Consider the following 19015-nt stretch of genomic DNA (forward strand, 5'->3'; position numbering starts at 1 on the left):
AAGAAAAATAATATCCTCTAAAATATAAAAACTGCCAAGTTTTCAGTAAAATTTACTAAAAAAATACAGGTAATACTAAACAGTAAAACATAAAGTAGGTCCACAAACAAGAAAAAATAACAGTAATTTTAAGTATTTACCAAATAAAACTAGCTCAAGAATTGCCAAAAATGTATTTTCCATACCAAGAAATAGTACCTGAATCATCTTGCTCTTAAAAGAGTCAGGATGCTTTCGTTTCTCACCTGGTTCTGTCAGTGATGCTGACAGGCCCTGCAGGAAGCAGCAGCAGATCAGTGATAATATGCACACAGTGCTTGTGCACGGTCAAGATCTGTCATGGAATGATATCCATATCATGATTTAAAATTCTCAAATATTGAAATGATCTAAAAAGGTATCAGCAAAAAAGATAGTATTCTTTTTTGCTTTGCAGTCTCAAAATGTTTACTCTTTCTCTGTGTTCATCAAATCTTTTAAAATCATAATGAAGTATGTATGTGAAATAGTCAACTGTCATTTTTATACGGTCAAAAACTAAGAGTTCATGGAATCAAAATTGAAAAAAGAATCTTCATGGAAAAATGAATGGTATATATTATCAGTGTAAATTCAAAACCTTAGCATCAACAAGTGACAGTTAGTGTGTCCTCAAAAAATTCATATTAGCAAAACCAACAGAAAGTCTGGGGACCAACTGCTGCCTATGCTCTTCAAGATTTTTTTTTCCTGTATTTGTATTTCCACTACTTTCAAATGTAGTAGCACCTTCCCAGATTCTCTGTGAATGTTAGAAACTATTTTCCATTCAAGAGCCTATTAATACACAGGACTGTAATAAGATACTTACATTTACTAATATGTGTGAAAGCCCATAAAAGACATGACTGAAGTTTACATATGTTAACTTATAAACAAATAATCAAATATTAACCTAAGATAATAATTGAAAAATGATTATTTTTTTAAAGTACAAGGTATTTCCACTCACTCATGGTTTAAAAACGCATTTACAGATTTGGACGTTCAATGCATTTTATTTTTGTCTGGACCCTAAAGAAAGCTCAGATCCTTTCCTTATTTGAATTCCATTAGATCACTGGAAAATCATTTCACCTACAAATATTTTCATATTAAAAGTGTGATCATGCTATATCTTTAAAGATGGAGAAAATGGGAATTCCAATGACCCAATCATAAAAAAAAAAAAAATATTTAAAAGTATTGCTTCAGTTCTTGAATGTTGCGATCTCTACCACGACACTTCAGTCTCTGAGGGTCAGGTTAATTAAGCTGCACAGCAGCTGCACTGCAATGTGAGACATGCACTGCTGTGACTCCCGCCAGGCCAGTCCAATTACCTGTAGTACTCCAGCCCCGGACAAGTGACAACCAACCACTTCTCTCTAGTCACTTGTTCCCTCTGGTCTACCGATAAATGTTAGAACCAACCAACCTCTTTCTGAAAAAAGACTGCAGAGCTGAATGCACCTGCTGCAAGCTGCAGTGATGAGTCCCAGAGAGATGTTTGTCAGTCAGATCTCTGCAGATGTTGTTTAACTTTATGCTAGAGCTGTATCCAAAGATGGAAATGAGATGGCAATCAAGCACAAATCTCCAACCACCTTCCCTCCAGCTTCAGATTGAAAACCGCACTTGCTCCTGAGGTTTGTGCTGTAAAGCTTTATTAAACTAAAGGCAACTATGACCGAACCCCATAGTTTTATAAAAGATGCTTATTAAGTGCTGAAGTTCAGATAACAGGTGGTATAACATGTTCGATAAATGGCACTCGCATAAACTAAATTAAAAATAATCATCTTGGTGGCTACAGCAAAATAAGTAATTATAATGATATACAAGGTGTTGACTGGTGGTTTATTGTCAGGGGTTTCTAGCGATACCACAAATTACTTAGCATTTCTATGCCATGGATCATCTTTTCTTCTCGGTATATTAACATGAAGCATCCTCAAAACACACATTCAACTACTTCACCAATTCACTATTCCTGAAATCATGTGGCATGGTGTCTGTGAGGTAATGTTAGATTACGCCTTACAATATCACATATTCCTAGTGAGCTATTTTTCTAAAGCACAGAAGGCTTCAAACAACACATTTCAAAGTGACATTGTGCCATAAAAACTCATGAAAACATCAATACAATAAGCTAATGACTTTTAACAATTTTTTAATTCAGTGGTAGAAGATCCAATGTCAAAATGAAATAAAGGTGAACAAATAAAGAAGACACCTAAGGCATGTTATGCTAATTTATATTTCTAGAAACCCCCTGCCACAAAGTATTTGCATTCATGAGATTAGTGTCAAAAGTATTTTTATATGTTCATAAATATTATGGCATACCAATAACACTCTTTCACGTGTAAAGAATTCCTACTGTTAAAATACGAAAATAAAGTATTAAAAATGAGAATAAAGCAAAATTTCAAGCAATACTATTGTCTGTGTGAACAGTATGTTTCCTTCACCTAAATGTTTGGAAAAGTGAAATATAAAGTCACCCGCACAGTAGGTACTATACCAAACATAAACATCACAACTTTAAGATCACAGAGAAATATGCTTCATGCACAGCAACTCCCTGGTACCAGTGAAATCAGAGCTGCAGAGAGTGGTCACTACCATATTACCCGAACCAACAAGTTCTGAGGTCAAAATAATTTATTTTCTTTACCTGTTACCATTCTATCAATGTTCTGATCTTGCCTTATAATGTGTATCAATAAATTTCTCAGACTTTTGCAACTGAGATCAAAGAAAAACATATAGCTTACAACTCTGAGAAGCTGTGAGGAAAATGATATCCACAAGGTATTTATTACCAATATCACCATAATACTTTACCTTCAACAGTATAAATAAAACGTCTACTTTAAAATTTATTTCCTCTATGTGTGTGTGTGTGTGTGTGTGTGTGTGTGTGTATCTTACACAATTTCAGCCCTAAAAGTTAAATAAACAACTGAATTTTATTCATGTCAAAACAAAAATGGTGCAATGCAGTTCCTTCACTGAAAGAATTTTAACTTACAGTCCGCCTTTTCACTATTAAAAAAAATAAATGGGTAAAAGACTTCAAATTTTTCTTAGAAAATCATCTAAATTAGGTATCACTGAAGTCATAATTTGATGAATCTAGAAGCAACATGTTCAAATTTTAACTTAAGCAACATAAAGGAAATACTTTATATTTAAAATGATTCAGTTTTATAAGCATATATACTAAAACAATACAGAATACACAGGAATAGATTCCAACATTACAGTAAGAGTCCTGTTTGATTGGCATATGGGATGTCTCCAGTGTCACAGAGCATAAACAGATCAAGTATGAGGTGTTCTAATATTCAAGCACTCATGAAAATATTTATATATTCTTTATTATTCCTAACCAATAATGAATGTATTCAATACGTTTCTTTAATAACAAGCTTGAACCTTGCATTAAATTTTAACAGATAAAATCAATCTATAAATGAAAATAAAAGGTCTTCAGATGACAGGCAAAAGAATTAAAAAATAACACTAGCCACCCTTCTGAGAATGTAGACAGTAATTCAGCCCCTACAGCGAGAAAACTGCTTTTTACCACAAGCAGCTCTATGTAACCTACTTATAAAAGAATACATAAATTTAAAGTCAAATTAGATTTCTTTAATCAAATCAGAAAAAAAGCTACATTCCTAAGCCACCAATGAAAAGTCTGCATCCTGTAAGATTAAGTCTTAGGAAATCAATATATAGAAGAAATATATAGAACACAAAGTAAAATCTACTTGTAGATCATTTTCTTCTGATTCCAATGATTGAAATGCACTTTTCAACTATGCACTATACAATTCCCCTGGTCACTGCATACATGATACACTGAAATACATACAATATTTAGCCGTATAAACTTTAAATTCATACAATTTATTTTGTCTTCTTCATTTTGACTGAAGTTTAAAAATCATCAATCAGAAATGTAGGGTTGCTTTATGACATGGCAAAGACACAATCTGACCAAAAAGACAAACACATTTATAAAAATTGTATTAGCTACAAATTTTTACACGTGTCCATCATTTGAGTTGAGGTATATTAAAATGTTCTAAAGGGTAACTACAATCTGTGTTAAACCTCTTAGAAAAAGTTTTGAAAAAAACAGTAGTATTTTTACTAAATGTTTAGCAATACACTTACATTTTATTTCAAATGTCAGGTAATTTGAGTAAATCCAGTAGTTTCTACAACTGAGATGCAATTTTATCCCAAATATACTCTAACCAAACAAAAACCAGAAAAATGTCTCACTGAAATAAACCCCAGGAACGTTCATTCTGGCAGAACACGGCAATCATAAATACACGTTTGTTTGAGTATGTATCTATCTGAGAGACACAAATATGGGCTGCTAAATCACTGCAAAAGCCTATAGGACTTTCTTTATAACCCGACAATATGAATCACGGTTTATAATTTAGTCCATCTGGGGATGAGCACAATAAGTATCTGTCGTGTATAAGAAGGGTAGAAAAAAAGCTCAAAGGCTCTTAGACTGATAAATACTAAGACCATAGATAATTTTACCAGTTCTCATCAACTACAAACAGAAAGCCTATAGGAAAATAAGTCTATCTGAAGACTGTAGATGTGTTTGTCCAAAGAGTTAATTATTGAATTAAAATCACATTTTAATACAAACTATTCAGAATTCTTAAAGCTTCTTAGAAACCACAGGGATTTGTTTTATCCTTAAAACTGTATCATAGTCTATATTGACTCCCACCTGTTAGAGGCCAAGAATAAGCCATCTTCTAGCCGATGCTTTAACTCATAGTTGATCAGGTTACGTCACTACACTTACAAGATTTTATTCAAGGCATCGCAACTTCACATTTCCCCCCTCCCAAAATATTCTTGAAATGTATATATATAAATATGCATATATTTATATATAACATCTTCAAACTATACATAAAATAAGTAATTTTCAGGTAAGAAGGAAAATAACGTAAAAATAAGTGGACTAGAAACAAAAGACCTATTTCTTAGTGCACCCTTTCCAACACACTGAAAATAAACTACATTCAAATGAAAAGGCATTTAATTTGGTATTTGGAATGTCCTGGCTAAACATCAATTTTCTGTAACACCCCTACATATCTGACAGTACCTCATGTATAATGCAGAAAAGCGTTTTCATTTTCATCTATTGACAGGGTATTTAATTTACCACTGCAGCTCTTTCTTGAACTATCATGTTATTAATTCTGCAATCAAGCTCTTTTGAGTGCTTTTATTTAAACTAAGTACTTTCACAATCCCACACTGATTTTTTATTGTAATATACCTGTTCAATGCACCAACATGAATATGGTAAACTTCCCAACTGCATCAGGAAAGTTTCCGAGACAGGGAGAGGCAAACTTTACAGGGCTGCAGTATCTAACAGGTTACACGGTAGTTTAATAAACAATATTTTGCCAAAAAGTCCTGTGTTCAACTAGTCCAGCATCAACCATTCCAAAACCTTCTCCAGTAAATGGTCGGTTTCCACCACAAATGATTAGCTGTGAAAAAGAAGCCTTCCAAGGTTGAGCCTCCATCCATGCCAGTGTCTGCTGTACCAAAGAGCTCTTGGTGAATTAGGATCTCTGGAACTAAACTGCTTTCTTTTCCATCAGGAAAAAAACCTAAGCAGCATAGCTCACCTCAGCACTGAACTGATATATTTATAGTCATCAAAGTAAAACAACCTCCAGAAATTACAGAGAGCTCTATCTAAGGGAAGCAAAGCAGCTAACGATATTTCATCTGGGGATGTACTACTCCACTGTGATTTCACTACTGAAAATATATACATCGAGTAACAGAACTAAGGAGAAAGAAAAGAAAAAGATGAACATGAAGAACTGTACAACACAAAGAGAGGGAGCCCCAAAGTAAAACAAAACAAAGCAAAAAGACAAAAAGCAAATCCACACAAGCAACCTAGGAAACCTGCCATAATCCAGCAGGTTACTGTACCACACTGTAAAGTATTTCGATCAAATACGGCTCTTAACACAAATTCTAAAACACTATTTTACTTCTTGCATGGCGGTATAGGAAATTTCTTATCCCAATCACATTACTGGAGTATTTTAAATATCTAAGAGACAGCACTTGTCCTCCTCACTTCATCCAAGGCCAACAAACAAAGCAATGAAGCAGAAAGAGGTGCATAATGGATTCAGAAGTAAATGGTCCATTCTTTAGGAAGCCTCCCTACCCCCTCCTCTGAATTCACTCTAAACTAATTGTCATTACAATGATGTCTGTAAACTTCAGAAGAACCACATTCCCTCATGCCAACTGTCCAGGTTTCTATCTCTAATTTTTAAGATTTTGTGCTAACAATTAGCATTCCAAAACACGCAGAGAATTGTATCGCAATTAGTATAAGTCACATACGCAGTGTATCAATTAATGAAAAAAAAAAAAACATGAACAACAATGGAAATAAGCTGAAAATTTTTCCACAATGTATGCTAATGTAGTAACATTCAAATCTCCACCATTTAAATTTTTCTTTAAGACAACACACAACACATGTAGATATTCGATGTTTTTCCTTGGGGAATTCACCAAACAATTTCTTCACCATTTCACCTACCTGGATAAAAATCTTTGGACTTAGACAGCTTGATAGTGGCTCCAGTTTCTTTTTGCAATTGAACAATTGTCTGTCCTCCCTTCCCAATTATAGATCCAGCAGCATAACTAGGTATGAGAACCTTTAGAAAGTACTGGCCGTCTTCTGAAAAATGTAAAGAAAGACATTTGATTAACATGATCATTTTCAACTTTGAATCCCCAATCCACCCTCAAGAGAGAAAACAGTAACTCGAGCAGAAAACAGCAGTTAAAAATGCTTAAGGGATGAAAACCACCAATTACACTGAAAAACAAGCATTTACGAAAGCCTTCCCAGTTTTCACGATTCACATGTCCTAACAATTTGCAGCACTGTAAAAACTGATGAGTAAATTCCAGTTGTTACTCCAAACCTGAAAGTCTTCCAATTCTGTGGTTACTATGGCAAAATGAAAGAAACTGACCCTTTCACAAAACTTCAGAGATTTATAAGATGACAAACCTTCACTTAACATACTGAAGACGAAAAAAAAAAATTCCAACACTGTAAATAGTGATCCGCTAAATTCTTCTGTCATAGCAAGCATAAAAGACTACAATTAATCATTGACTATATCCGACTTTAAGTATACAAAACAACCGTCTTCCTGCAAAATAGTCCACCCAAACTGTAGGGTTTATTCTAAGCCTTGAGAAACTGCGGGGGAGGGTGGGGGGAGCCTCAATGTGGTGGACTGAGAATCTAAGTAATCCTGATGTATTTCCGTAGCACTTCTAAGTCTACTATGATCTCGTCTAAGCTCATTAATTAAAAGACCTTAAGAAGAATCTTGCCAATACTAAAAAGCTTAGGAGTTATTTATCCTAAATACACTCCAAAGTGACCAAATCCAAATAGATAATGCTCCCTCTCCAAAAGAACCACAAAACGGAGAGAGGGGTCGATGAGCCATGAAAAAGAAAAAATGAAATGTTTCAGAAAATAAAGCCAACTCCATAAACTTTAGTTTCCGTCAACCTGATCACGTCTTAAATAGGAAACTTCTCGGTAAATCCAGCTCTTTACAGTGAACGAGCATTCCGAATTTTGCGATGTGCCACTCACAAGACCCCCATCCATCTCTAATGTATATGCTGGAGATAAATTCACCTCTGCTTCGATGCATTGGATGCATTGTTAAGATGACTCCAGTGCAAATGAAGAAGCGATAGCGGTCCCGTTATAACTCATCTTCCGAGGAAGCGCAGGATGTTAACTAACAAGTCACCGTACCAGACACCCCCCTCGTATGCATACCCTTGAAGACAAATCAATGCGATATTTGTACCGACCATGTAAGTGCGCTCAGGGCATGCACTCATCAAGATTTTGCATACTACTTGTGGCCCAGAGAAAGGGGATGGACAGAGGCAAAAGTCTCCGGTGCCCCCAGCATCTGCAAGCCTCTACCCAAGTGCCATTTATTTATTTATTTGATCAGACTGTTAAATGCAGCGCGCATCTTCAGGCGGCCATCACCTCTCGCGGGGGGCGGCCTCGGGAGCGGACCCTGTCGCCGGGGCCAGCACCGGCTGGGGCGAGCGGGGCGAGCGGGTCGGCTCGGAACCCCGGGTCGCCATCTTGATGAGACGGGGCCGGGGCAGGTGCAGGGGAGGGGGCGCGGGACGGCCGGCGGCGGCGGCGGCCACGGCGCGGGAGGGCGGCGGGGACGGGGCGGGAGGCGGAAGCGATACCCACCGCCCGTGTTGGTCCTCTTGGTGCTGCCGGCTTCAGGGGGCGCTTCTAGCGGCCTTTTCCGCGAGTCCGGCGGGTCCAGATCTATGGGAACCCCCGTATGGGTCCCGTTCTGCTGGATGGGAGCTGCCGCCATCATGCTTGCAGTTCCTGCCGCTGCACCGGGAGAAGCGGCTCCCTTTTGTTTTGGCTTTTTTTTTTTTTCCTCTCTCTCTCTTTTTTTCTTTTTCTTTTTCTTTCTTTTTTTTTTTTTTTTTTGCGTTTGGGGTTGCTAAGGTTTTTTTTCTTTAATCGGATCAATAGCAGTCAGAGGCGGCGAGCAGTGTGGCTGATGTGCTCACTGGGGAGGGGGCAGGGCGCGGAGCAGCTGCAGTGCAGTGTCGGCTAGGAGCGGGAATGGAGGGGGTGTGGGAGCCGGAGGGTGAAGAAGGAGAAGAAAGCGGCGGGCAGAGCGGGAGTGAATGAGCGGAGGAGGCGCGGGCGGCCGGGAGGAGGGCGAGTGAATGAGCGGGAGGAGGAGGAGCGGCGGCGGGCGGCCGGAGCGGCGGACCCGGCTAACGCGGCGCTCGCTCCCGCTGCTGCCGCCGCCGCCGCTGCTGCTTGGGCGCGTGTGCCGCCTGCGCTGCTCCGCGCCGCTGCCGCCCGCCCGCGCTCATCGTGTCTCCCGCGCGTGGGGGGCGGCGGGCGGGCGGGCGGGGGCCGCGAGGGGCCGCGACTCCCACACGCGCCGCGCGGGGCCGGCCTCCGCGCCGGAGTCTCCGCCTGCGGGGCCGCGGGCGGGCGGGCGGGCGGGCGGGCGGGCGCGCGCGCGCGGGGCTGGCGGGGGCGCGCGGGGCTGGCGGGGGCGCGCGGAGCCGGCCGGGGCGCTCCCGCGGGGAGGGGGGGGGGGTGTGAAAGGTCGCGGGGCCCAGGCAACACGGCTCAGGCAAACGTCAGCGGCTTGCCGCGGAAACCGAGGGGTCCACAAAAAAAAAAGAAAAAAAAGAAGGAAAAAAAAAAAAAAAGAAACGCGCTAGGCGGGGAGGCGGGGCCGCGCGGGGAGTGACGGCCGCACCAGCCAATGAGAGGCGAGAGAGGGAGGCGGGCGGGGATCCTGGTCCAGCTGGGACTCGGGGGTGACAGTTTGGGCTAGTCCGGGAAGGGCGTCTGAGTGACCGCTGGGAGGGGGAGACGACTGGGGCAGGAGCCCAGGAGCCCAGCTGGGACCCGGAGAGTGCGGCAAAAGGCATTCGTTAGCATCTCCGGGAGGCGGTTTTCTAAGGGAGGTGTCATCAGAGGATTTCTCTCTCGCACCGTGTGACACTGCCGGGGACTTAACTGTGTGTCTTGGCGCCCTTATGTGCTTTCGGGAGCAAGCCAGGATATAAATAAATTAAAGCGAGATGTGGTCTCCACACAGACCCGGGAGGCAGACCAAAGAGGCAACAGCTGAGGGTGTGCGCAGCCTCCCACTGCACCCATGCAGGCATCTGGGCACCCACGATGTGCACAGCTTCGGGCGGTTTCGGGAACCCTAAGCCTCAGCTCATCCACAGTCGGGGGGGCGGGGGAGGGATGTAGCTATACTAGCATCTGCAGAGACCTTAGAGGTTATCTAATCAAGTTCTTTCTTTTATAGGTGAGGAAAGCGACTCAGTGACTATTTTGTTCAAGGTCATGCATCAAGTTAGTAGTTTAAGTCCTGATGCTAGGAAACCGGGTTAGGGCTGAAATCCCCGAAAAACTGATTTCAAACCCACCCAAGCTGTTCTGACAGTGTGCCACGGGAAAAAAAAAAATCCTTAACATGTTGTCACTTATTAAATGTTTACCACTTGACATGCTATTCATTGCATTCGGTACAGTCTGTAGTAGTACTGTCCCGTTTTATGAGGCGATTTTGTCTTGAATATGTTAGCAATTTATCCAAAGTCACCTGTAATTAATAACCAGTATACTACTTATTCAATCTCGGGTCTTTCAAACTGGGCACGTTGTCCTCTTGAACACTGACATCTGTACTTCAGGGCCTCGGGATATTTCCTGCTTAAAACAAGGACTGAAACTCTGGACTCCCATCATTCTTAGACGTCACACATGTGGTATATGTTCTTAAGTGTACAGTGTCAGGCACACGTTCACCAGATTTCTAGAGTGGAGATATTCTTTATACTCTTCTATCAGAGAACATCACTTAGAAGATGGCAAGCTGACACAAAAGGGACTCCAGTGTGATTATGTGGAACCCTAACAAAGAATGTTGCATCCGGCGCAGGGAGGAAAGAAATCAATCCCAGTGAAAGGAGGAGTGGAAAAGCGTACTAAACCTCCTCCTGACTCACTGCTGGAAGCACTGTGTGGGAGGCGTGGGGATTTCAGGTGCTTTTGCAGTGGTGCAAGTGATGAAGGAGGGAACGAACGATGATTATTACTGTGAGGCTCCTGGTTCATCACAAGTGTGCAAAACGCATTTGTCTCCATTGAAAATGATAGTAAGGACGGGCCGAGGGCTGAAAGTAAAGGAAAGCACATAAGTTCGTGTACTGATAATGGTCTATGACCAGAAACCCCAGAACTCTCATAATGGAGTTTAAAAAAAAAAAAAAAGATACGCTTTTATGACCAAAATAGAGTGTTTATGCAGAAAACAGAATAAAATTACAGAGCTAGGGTGAAGAAAAGCAGTGTTTGGAATAAGTATGTGGTAGTCAAGATAACAAAAGTCAGATGCCAGCTATTGTGCAATCAGAGTGTCCCATGATGTTTGCAGAAATATGTGAGGACCTCTTTAAACGGAAACTTAGAAGAGATCTGGTATTTGGCATTAGATTGTTTTGCAGCAGTGAAAAGGGCAGACGATGGATAAGAAAGACTAGCTCTAGATATCTAAACCATTACGGTACACTCAGTAGAGTGGAGTCTTCAACTTGGGAACGCCTAGAAATTAACAGAATTCTAAAACTAAAAGATTTCTGAAGTGGTTTAAAAAGTGTTTATCATTGCTATGTGAAAATGAGCCATCTACGTTTATATGTGCTTGTCTTCGTTAGGGTTTCTTTTGCTCTGATGAAACACCATAACCAAAGCAACTTGGGAAGGAAAGTTTACTTTGCTTACACTTCCACATCATTGATCATCAGGGTTGGAAGTCAGGACAGGAACTCACACAGGAGCTGATGCAGAGGCCATGGAGGGCTGCTGCTTACTAGCCTGCTCCTCATGGTTTGCTCAGCCTGCTTTCTTATAAAACCCAGGGCCACCAACCAAGAGATGGTACCACCCACAATGGGTTGGACCCGCCCCCACTGATGACTAATTAAGAAAAATGCCTTACAACCAGATCTTGTGGAGGAGGCATTTTCTCCATTGAGATTCCTGCCTCTCTGATGACTCCAGCTTGTGTCAAGCTGCCATAAAACTAGCCAGGACAGTGCTTATGGAGGTAGAGCCATGCTGTATTCTGATGATAGTCATTTGACCCGTATTACTTTCTTTGAATTTATTAGTTAAGTGCTGCTTATCACTCAGTAGAAACCAGTCACTCAAGATGAGATTTCTAAATGGACAGTGGGCTAGCCAAGTCTGGTTCGGAATGAGGATTATTAACTACAAACTCATTGGTGAGGGTCATCACAAGGTTCACCTGAATCACTTTTCATTCCTCAGGATACATTATGTATTACTGTTTTTTAAAATAATACTTCTACGTCATTCATATTATGTATGCCTCTGAAGTCCTGTTACAGTAGAAATAAAATACACATATTACCTATTGTCTACATTTTGTGTCACCTCATAAAAATGAAAAAAGAAAAACGAATAAAAATTTCCAGTTTATTAATACTCAGTATGATAGAATTTTTATGCTACAAATAAACTGCAAAAACATTTCAAAAATGCCATAGAAGTATTTGACCTTTTAATTTTTTAAAAGGAAATAAAATTTTATTTTTATTAACCTAGAAATTGAGACCTGCTCACTTAATAATGTTTTCTAACATGTTAAGACATAGTAAAAGAAGTATGCTTTTATTGCTAATTAGTTGTGTTGTGAATATAAATGCTTATGACAGAAAAATATATTAATGTGAAAAACAAAATTTATTTCTTTATATTGGGAACAGAAGAAAATTCTATTGAGAGTTCTGTGCTTATTTCTTTCAGACTCAATGACAAAGACATCAGGGGTTATTAACAATAGCAATGGCTTATTTTCAAAAGAAAACACAGATAGTTAACAACCACAGATAGCCCTAAACCCACTTAGCTGTATTCATGCCTGGGCCCTTATCAAAGAGCACTATCTACCTGAATATCTCTTCAGCTGATGCTGTGGGGAAAGTTTTCCGAATCTTTGTCCTCCCAGAAGTGGATCCCGAGTTAAGGCTCTGAGTACACACACGTCCTGCATATTGGAAGTGAGACAGGGAAGGGAAGCAAAGCGATTGAAGGATACATTACCAAGCAGACTATTCTGCTCTCACTGAGCTTTCCTAGGGTCCAGCTTTTAAAAAATGAAGGGCAATACTACAACTATCTATTAAAGAAGAGAAATCTGGGGTATATGAACACACACTCCCTAAGTCACTGGGTAACAGTCACTCTGGAGGCCATTGAGCACACTCGGCCAGGTTTCCAACTGTCAATGCTGTATGATTCTTTGAAGGCTTTCTAGTGACTGAAGAGTTCTCTGAATGTACATGGGCTGGGAATGGGGGGAATTAGCAAGGGTACATAGAGGAATATCAGCCTCTGTGAGTTGTGGAAAACCAGGCCATTGTACACTAAAAAAGGAAAGGAAGAAATTAGCAGTTTCTCACCAGTATCAGCATAAATGTTGGAAAAAGAAAAAATGAGAAAACTGTCTTTCACTATAAGACATTGTTAGGCATCAAATGGCATGAAAGAATGTAGAGTCTTAAAGTCCAAAGAAGCAGAAGCTTTATAATTTCCACACTCAGATTATTAGTATGTGATTAAAAGTAATGAATCATTTGGGATTTTCCCTGTGCACATTTTTAGTTTTTTAGATGCAAGTCATGAATAATTGATGGATATGTTCTAACTTTTTTTCATTAAATTTCCTAAAGAAAATAGGAGTGAATATATACTCAAGGAGTGTAACACATATCCTAAATCTCTTATGACAAGTTCTACAAATAGATACAGAGTGACATGAATTTGAGAGCTAGATGTGGGGGGTCATGGGAGAAGTTGTGGGGAGAGTGGATATGATAAAAATATATTGTATTCAAATAAATTCTCAAAAATACTTTCATAAGATTACACTGCTAAAATGGCTTACTGAATGTTATGCTCTCAAAAATGCATCTCTTTCATCTGTGTGTTTTATGACATAAATTTACTGTTAGTAATTTGTTAATTGTTTTATGAAAGTTCACACTAATTTATATAGAGACAAAAACATGTTCTTAGTATTATTCTACATTCTCCACATCTAAATATTCCATTTGCTAATAATGGTATCCTGATGTAGCAGTATTTAAAACAATCTTTTAACACATATATTTAATGTTAAACATTTCAATTTACTTCAATACAATTTCAATGTATTTACTGGTTATATATATTATATATAATATTTATAATGTGTAGTAATCAATTCAGAATAATTAACATCTCCTTTAACATTTCTTATGCCTTTTTGTTGGGAAACTTTGAACTGTTTCCTTCTAATGGTTTATAAAATATATAAGTGGTAAACTGTAGTCACTCTCTTAAACTAGAGAAATCTAAAATACATAGTCTTGTTTAGCTATATTTTGGTTTCTGTTGACCATCACCTACCTCCATAACTTAGCTTCTACTGACAAGACAACTATTATATTCTTCACTTATAAGATATAAACATTTTCTGAATCCACATATAGTATAAACACTCAACATTTAAATTTATGGGCCTGGCTTACTCACTGTCCTCCCATTCCATCTACATTCCAACAAATGAAAGACTTTCATTAATTTTGTGGAAGAATTATCTCTATTCTTCATGCGAATCAGTTTTTCTTTATTTGTTCCTTTCACCCACCAGTGAATCAATGTTAGCTGATTCCAAAAATCCTAATTATTTTGCATTATGTTTCTTTGTTCTAGAATAGATTAATTTTTAAATATTTTCTAAATGTTATCCAATGCATCTTTCTTCACTTACTTTCAAGGTAATAAATCTGAACTAAGATTTCTTAGCACACACACACACACACACACACACACACACACACACAACTTGTGACTAACAAAAGCAACAATCAGCAAGTACTCATACATTTCATGGAAAAAATAACATTAGCCATACATTCTCTATCCTGACAAGGATGATTGTAAGTCCCCATTTGTCCAAGGTAACCCTGGGTGCCAGGTGTCCCAGAGGAGTTGTCAGTGTTCTCAGAATTGACCCAATTTAGACAGTAAGATTTAGGTTAAGTAAATAATACAAATTTCTCTGTTGTTTCTGCCAATTATAAATAATGAGATCTTTTTGATTACTTTATAGTGAAAAGTTCTCTATGCTTATAACAGCATTGCGGTCAGATATCATGCATGACACATTCTTTCATTATTGTTTCTCAATTTGTTCTAAAGCCAGAGATCCAGACTGAAGTAGAAAGTAGTAGAAGAGAACTTTAAGTATTTACAAATTTTAAATGAAAACAACCTTTTTGATAGAATGATTGCTTCAGCAAGTATGGCATGTAGCAAGATACGAATTGGAGAAATAATAAATGAGCTATTATAATGAATGCAGCTGTAAATGATGAATAGTAGCCTCACATCTAACACCAGAAGATAAAGCATGTTATGTATTATTCAATCTCCTAACAGTTTTCTATATCCTGCTACTAAGATAAGTGACAGTGCTTGACTTCTAGACAAGCTTTTAGTGTCTTCGCTCAAGATTTCTTTCCAAGTGGCTTGAAATTTCCACTCTTCCATGTAAGTCAAATGATAAAGTTTGATTTGCTTTTAATAATTCCACCGTGCTTGTAAATTTAAGAAACTAACATATTAATATATTAAAAATATGTTAATCATTCTTAGATTTTATTTTAATATTAAAGTATTGGTTTCATGTAAGCATTTATATGAGGCAGTCAGTATTTCATTTACTTCATATAATTTCATATCATTTAGTGTAAATAAGCTTTATAAAAGGTATATTATATACAAATGATTATTTGTGAGTGAATATAGAAAGAGATAATTTATAGCCTACAGTAACCTCAAATCTGATCTGAGGGGTTTAAGGAAGCATCTATTGGTGCTCACAAGATTCTCCACGTTCTTCCTGTTCCTACTACCCAGAATTGAAAATGCCATAATTCAGTAAGCATTAGCTTTTATACAGCTGCTTACACTGTGGGTTCTGACCCTATGTAGGGGGTCACTTAACTGAAGTTAGAAGTTGTAAAAACTTGGCAACAGTAATGTTTCTGAATGAACAGCAATCAAAAAATAATTCAAAATCAAACAGATAATGGATGCAAGGTGTTTCTGGAAGTGCTAGGCTATACTGTATCAATCAATTTTACAGACACCTTGATTCTGAACATATAATGCACACTGCTACAATGCATGCCCACACACTCTGCAATGCCAAAGGATGCATACCACTGTGCTTCACATCATGAGGATAATGGACTGAACCTCTGAAACTGTAAGCAAGGCAGCCCAATTAAGTGTTTTCCTTATAAAAGTTGCTGTGGTGATGGTATCTTTTCACAGGAATAGTAAACCCTAACTTACATAACATCACAATGAATTAAAGATAGAACACGCTATCTGTCTCTCTCGTCTCTCAGTCTTGTCTGTCTCTGTCTCTGTCTCTGTTTCTCTCTCTCTCTGTCTCTGTATCTTCCTCTGTGTGTGTGTGTGTGTGTGTGTGTGTGTGTGTGTGTGTGTGTGTGTGTAATGTGTGCTCATTAAAGGTGTGAATGTGGATGCTCACATGTCATGGCCCAAAGAACAACCTTGAGTATTGTTCTGCAACTTCCAACTATTTTGTGACAGCATTTCTTGTGTTCGCCACTGTGCACATCAAGCTAGCTGACCTGTGACCTGGGGATTCTTCTGTCTCTCCTTTCTTGCTGTACAAGCACTGAAATTACACACACATACTACTGTGCTTGCTTTTACTTAGGTATAGAACATTCAAACTCAGGTTCTCAAGTTTGCACATCAAGTGCCTTACCCACTGAGTCATCTCCCCAGCCCAAAAGTCACCTTAAAATACTTGTGCATAAGTCCTTACAACAGTATGCTACACATTCTTGAAAAAGTGGGAATAATTGAAGTCTCCATCCACTGATGAAAGAATAAAAAGCATGTAATAGAGTCAAACAATGGAAAAGTACTTAACCATGCAAAGCAACGAAGTATTTGGAGTAGATTTAACTTGCATGAATCTCAAAAACATTATGCCAAATGAAATGTGTCAGGTATAAATAGGTCATTGATGGGAAACAGGAAGAATATATATGAGAAGAAGAACAGAAAGCAAAATGTACTTAACCAAAGTTAGGGAAGTGTCAAACAGGGAATGGATATTTAGTGATGAAATGTCTTTATGGATGGATGAAATATCTTTGACCTAGCTAACAGTGATGGGTACACAGTGCTGTGAAAGCACTCAGTGTTAATGAATTATGCTTTGACATAGTTAATGGCTCAGTGAAGTTTTATTCTAATAAAACCAAAATGCCTTTGGATAATCCTCTTGTCTATTTTTCCTTAAAAAGATTATGTTGTGATACAAGTATTTAACTCAGGAAAAATTGTTCATAAAAGCTATGGCCAATGTTGAAGTGAAACAAATTTGTGAAAAACATACTTCTTAAATAATACTTGGGCAGAAGTTAAAATTTTAGCAAAATTATCTACATTATGTGTGTGTGTGTGTGTGTGTGTGTGTGTGTGTGTGTGTGTGTGTCTGTATATGTTTGGTGACTTTGATATTAATGGAAATTATTCTCTTCTGTTACTAAAGATTGACCAGATTCAGCAAATATGCTGTCATTAGCATGAAAGGCACATCCTGCCCTTCGTTTAGCGATGGCTCTGCTGAAATAATTTAAAGAGCATTTTATCTCCATAGTCATTCTATAACATCTGAAGATGGAGAATAAATGAGGGGAGCAGAGAATTCTTAAATAAGAAGGCAGTGTAGTGGCATGCTTATAATTCTGGTGCTCCTAGGGGGCAGAAGGGATTGCCAGAAAGGCTAGCTTGGACTACCTGCAAATTTGAGGCCATTCTGGTATGCATAATAAGATTTTCTCAAAATTAATTAATTGATTAATTAAAATGAAGATTAGAAAGAGTATAATATACCAATAACATATAATTAGTATTTGTTAGTATTTCACAATAATTTTTATGGATTATCTGGCTTTGAACATTATTTATTCTCCTATTATCTTTGTGACCTAGAAAATCCCCACCTCACATGTGTATATGTGTGTATGTGATAAGTCAATAAGTGTACATATATGTATGTGTATTTGTGTATGTGCATGATGTACGTGTAAGTGTGTGTGTTCATATCTATCATGGCACGTGAGGAAGTCAGAGGACAACTTTTATGGAGTGGTTTCTCTCCTTCTACTTTGACATGGGCTCCAGAGATGCAGCTCAAGTAATCAAGTTTACACAGTGAGTACCCTTTTTCTGCTGAAACATCTCACCAGCCCTGTGCCTCCATTTTCTCACTTGTGAAATGCTAACTGAACTACAGGTGAAACATCATCTACCAAAATGAATGTTCTCTTTCCACAGTGTAACATATATTGGTAAGTATATTGTGTGCTGTTTTAGGTCTCTAAGAACTTGGCTATTGGAAAGGTGGGGGGGGGGGACTGTCTCCCAGTTTGAGATCCAAACAGGTTTGTCTTAAAGTGTTCTCCAAGACCCCTTGTCCAAGGGTGTGACAGGGGAAGAGAACAGAAATAAAAACACTGTGTCCTTCAGAACAGCGGGAAGACTGTTTCCAACAGAGGTTAGTACTGTTTCTCCCATGATGCAGAATGTTTGCAATGGGAGCAAAAAACTGCAAGTTCAGCTGTGGGAGCTTGTAGATGGAGCGAGAGCTCAATCTGGAACTCCAGCTGACTGCCTCGACTTGCCAGGTACCTTCCAGTGGATGTTTCTAAGTGCCCAGTTTGATGCAGCTATCTTTGTTCGCTTTCTCAATCAGGATGCAGCCATCTCTGCTAGGTGTTGTGACACTTGACTTAATGATATTTTGCTATCTCTGTTAACCTCTGTTTATCTGCTGATTTCTATTTATTCTTTCATTTTTGTTGCTACATGATTAATAAACTCACTACTCAATACAGGAAGCATGATAATCATAGGCTGTTCTCCGGGTCGTAGAGAACACACAGTAGTGTTATTACTGAGAGATGGCTACCTGGCCTCTCTGGTATTCAGGTGCAACATGACTCTTTCTCACTAAACGAACAAAAGTTCAATTCATGTGTGGTGCTCAAGGTTAGGTTCAAGGTTTTCAAAGAATTAGGGGTTGGAAAGATGATTCAGTGGATAAGAGCACTTGATGTTCCTCCAGAATTCCTAGCACCCACATCAGGTGGCTCACAAGCAACCCTAGCTACCATTTTTTAGGGTTCTAACACCCTC

The 19015-nt window shown here is 38.8% G+C and overlaps 1 protein-coding gene across 1 annotated transcript in view; it reads right to left on the reverse strand.

Moving 5' to 3' along the window:
* Nova1 (NOVA alternative splicing regulator 1) overlaps positions 1-8567 on the reverse strand; it is a 124079-nt gene extending 115512 nt beyond the window's left edge. The window contains exons 1-2 of the mRNA XM_059279648.1: positions 8387-8567; positions 6668-6811 (exon numbers count right to left, since the gene is read on the reverse strand). Coding sequence (XP_059135631.1) covers positions 6668-6811; positions 8387-8522 — 280 coding nt within the window. The 5' untranslated portion in view covers positions 8523-8567. The remainder of the gene's footprint in view (positions 1-6667; positions 6812-8386) is intronic.
* Between the last annotated feature and the right edge of the window lie 10448 nt (positions 8568-19015).

This window comes from Peromyscus eremicus, chromosome 14 (assembly GCF_949786415.1).
Source record: "Peromyscus eremicus chromosome 14, PerEre_H2_v1, whole genome shotgun sequence".
Lineage (NCBI taxonomy): Eukaryota > Metazoa > Chordata > Mammalia > Rodentia > Cricetidae > Peromyscus > Peromyscus eremicus.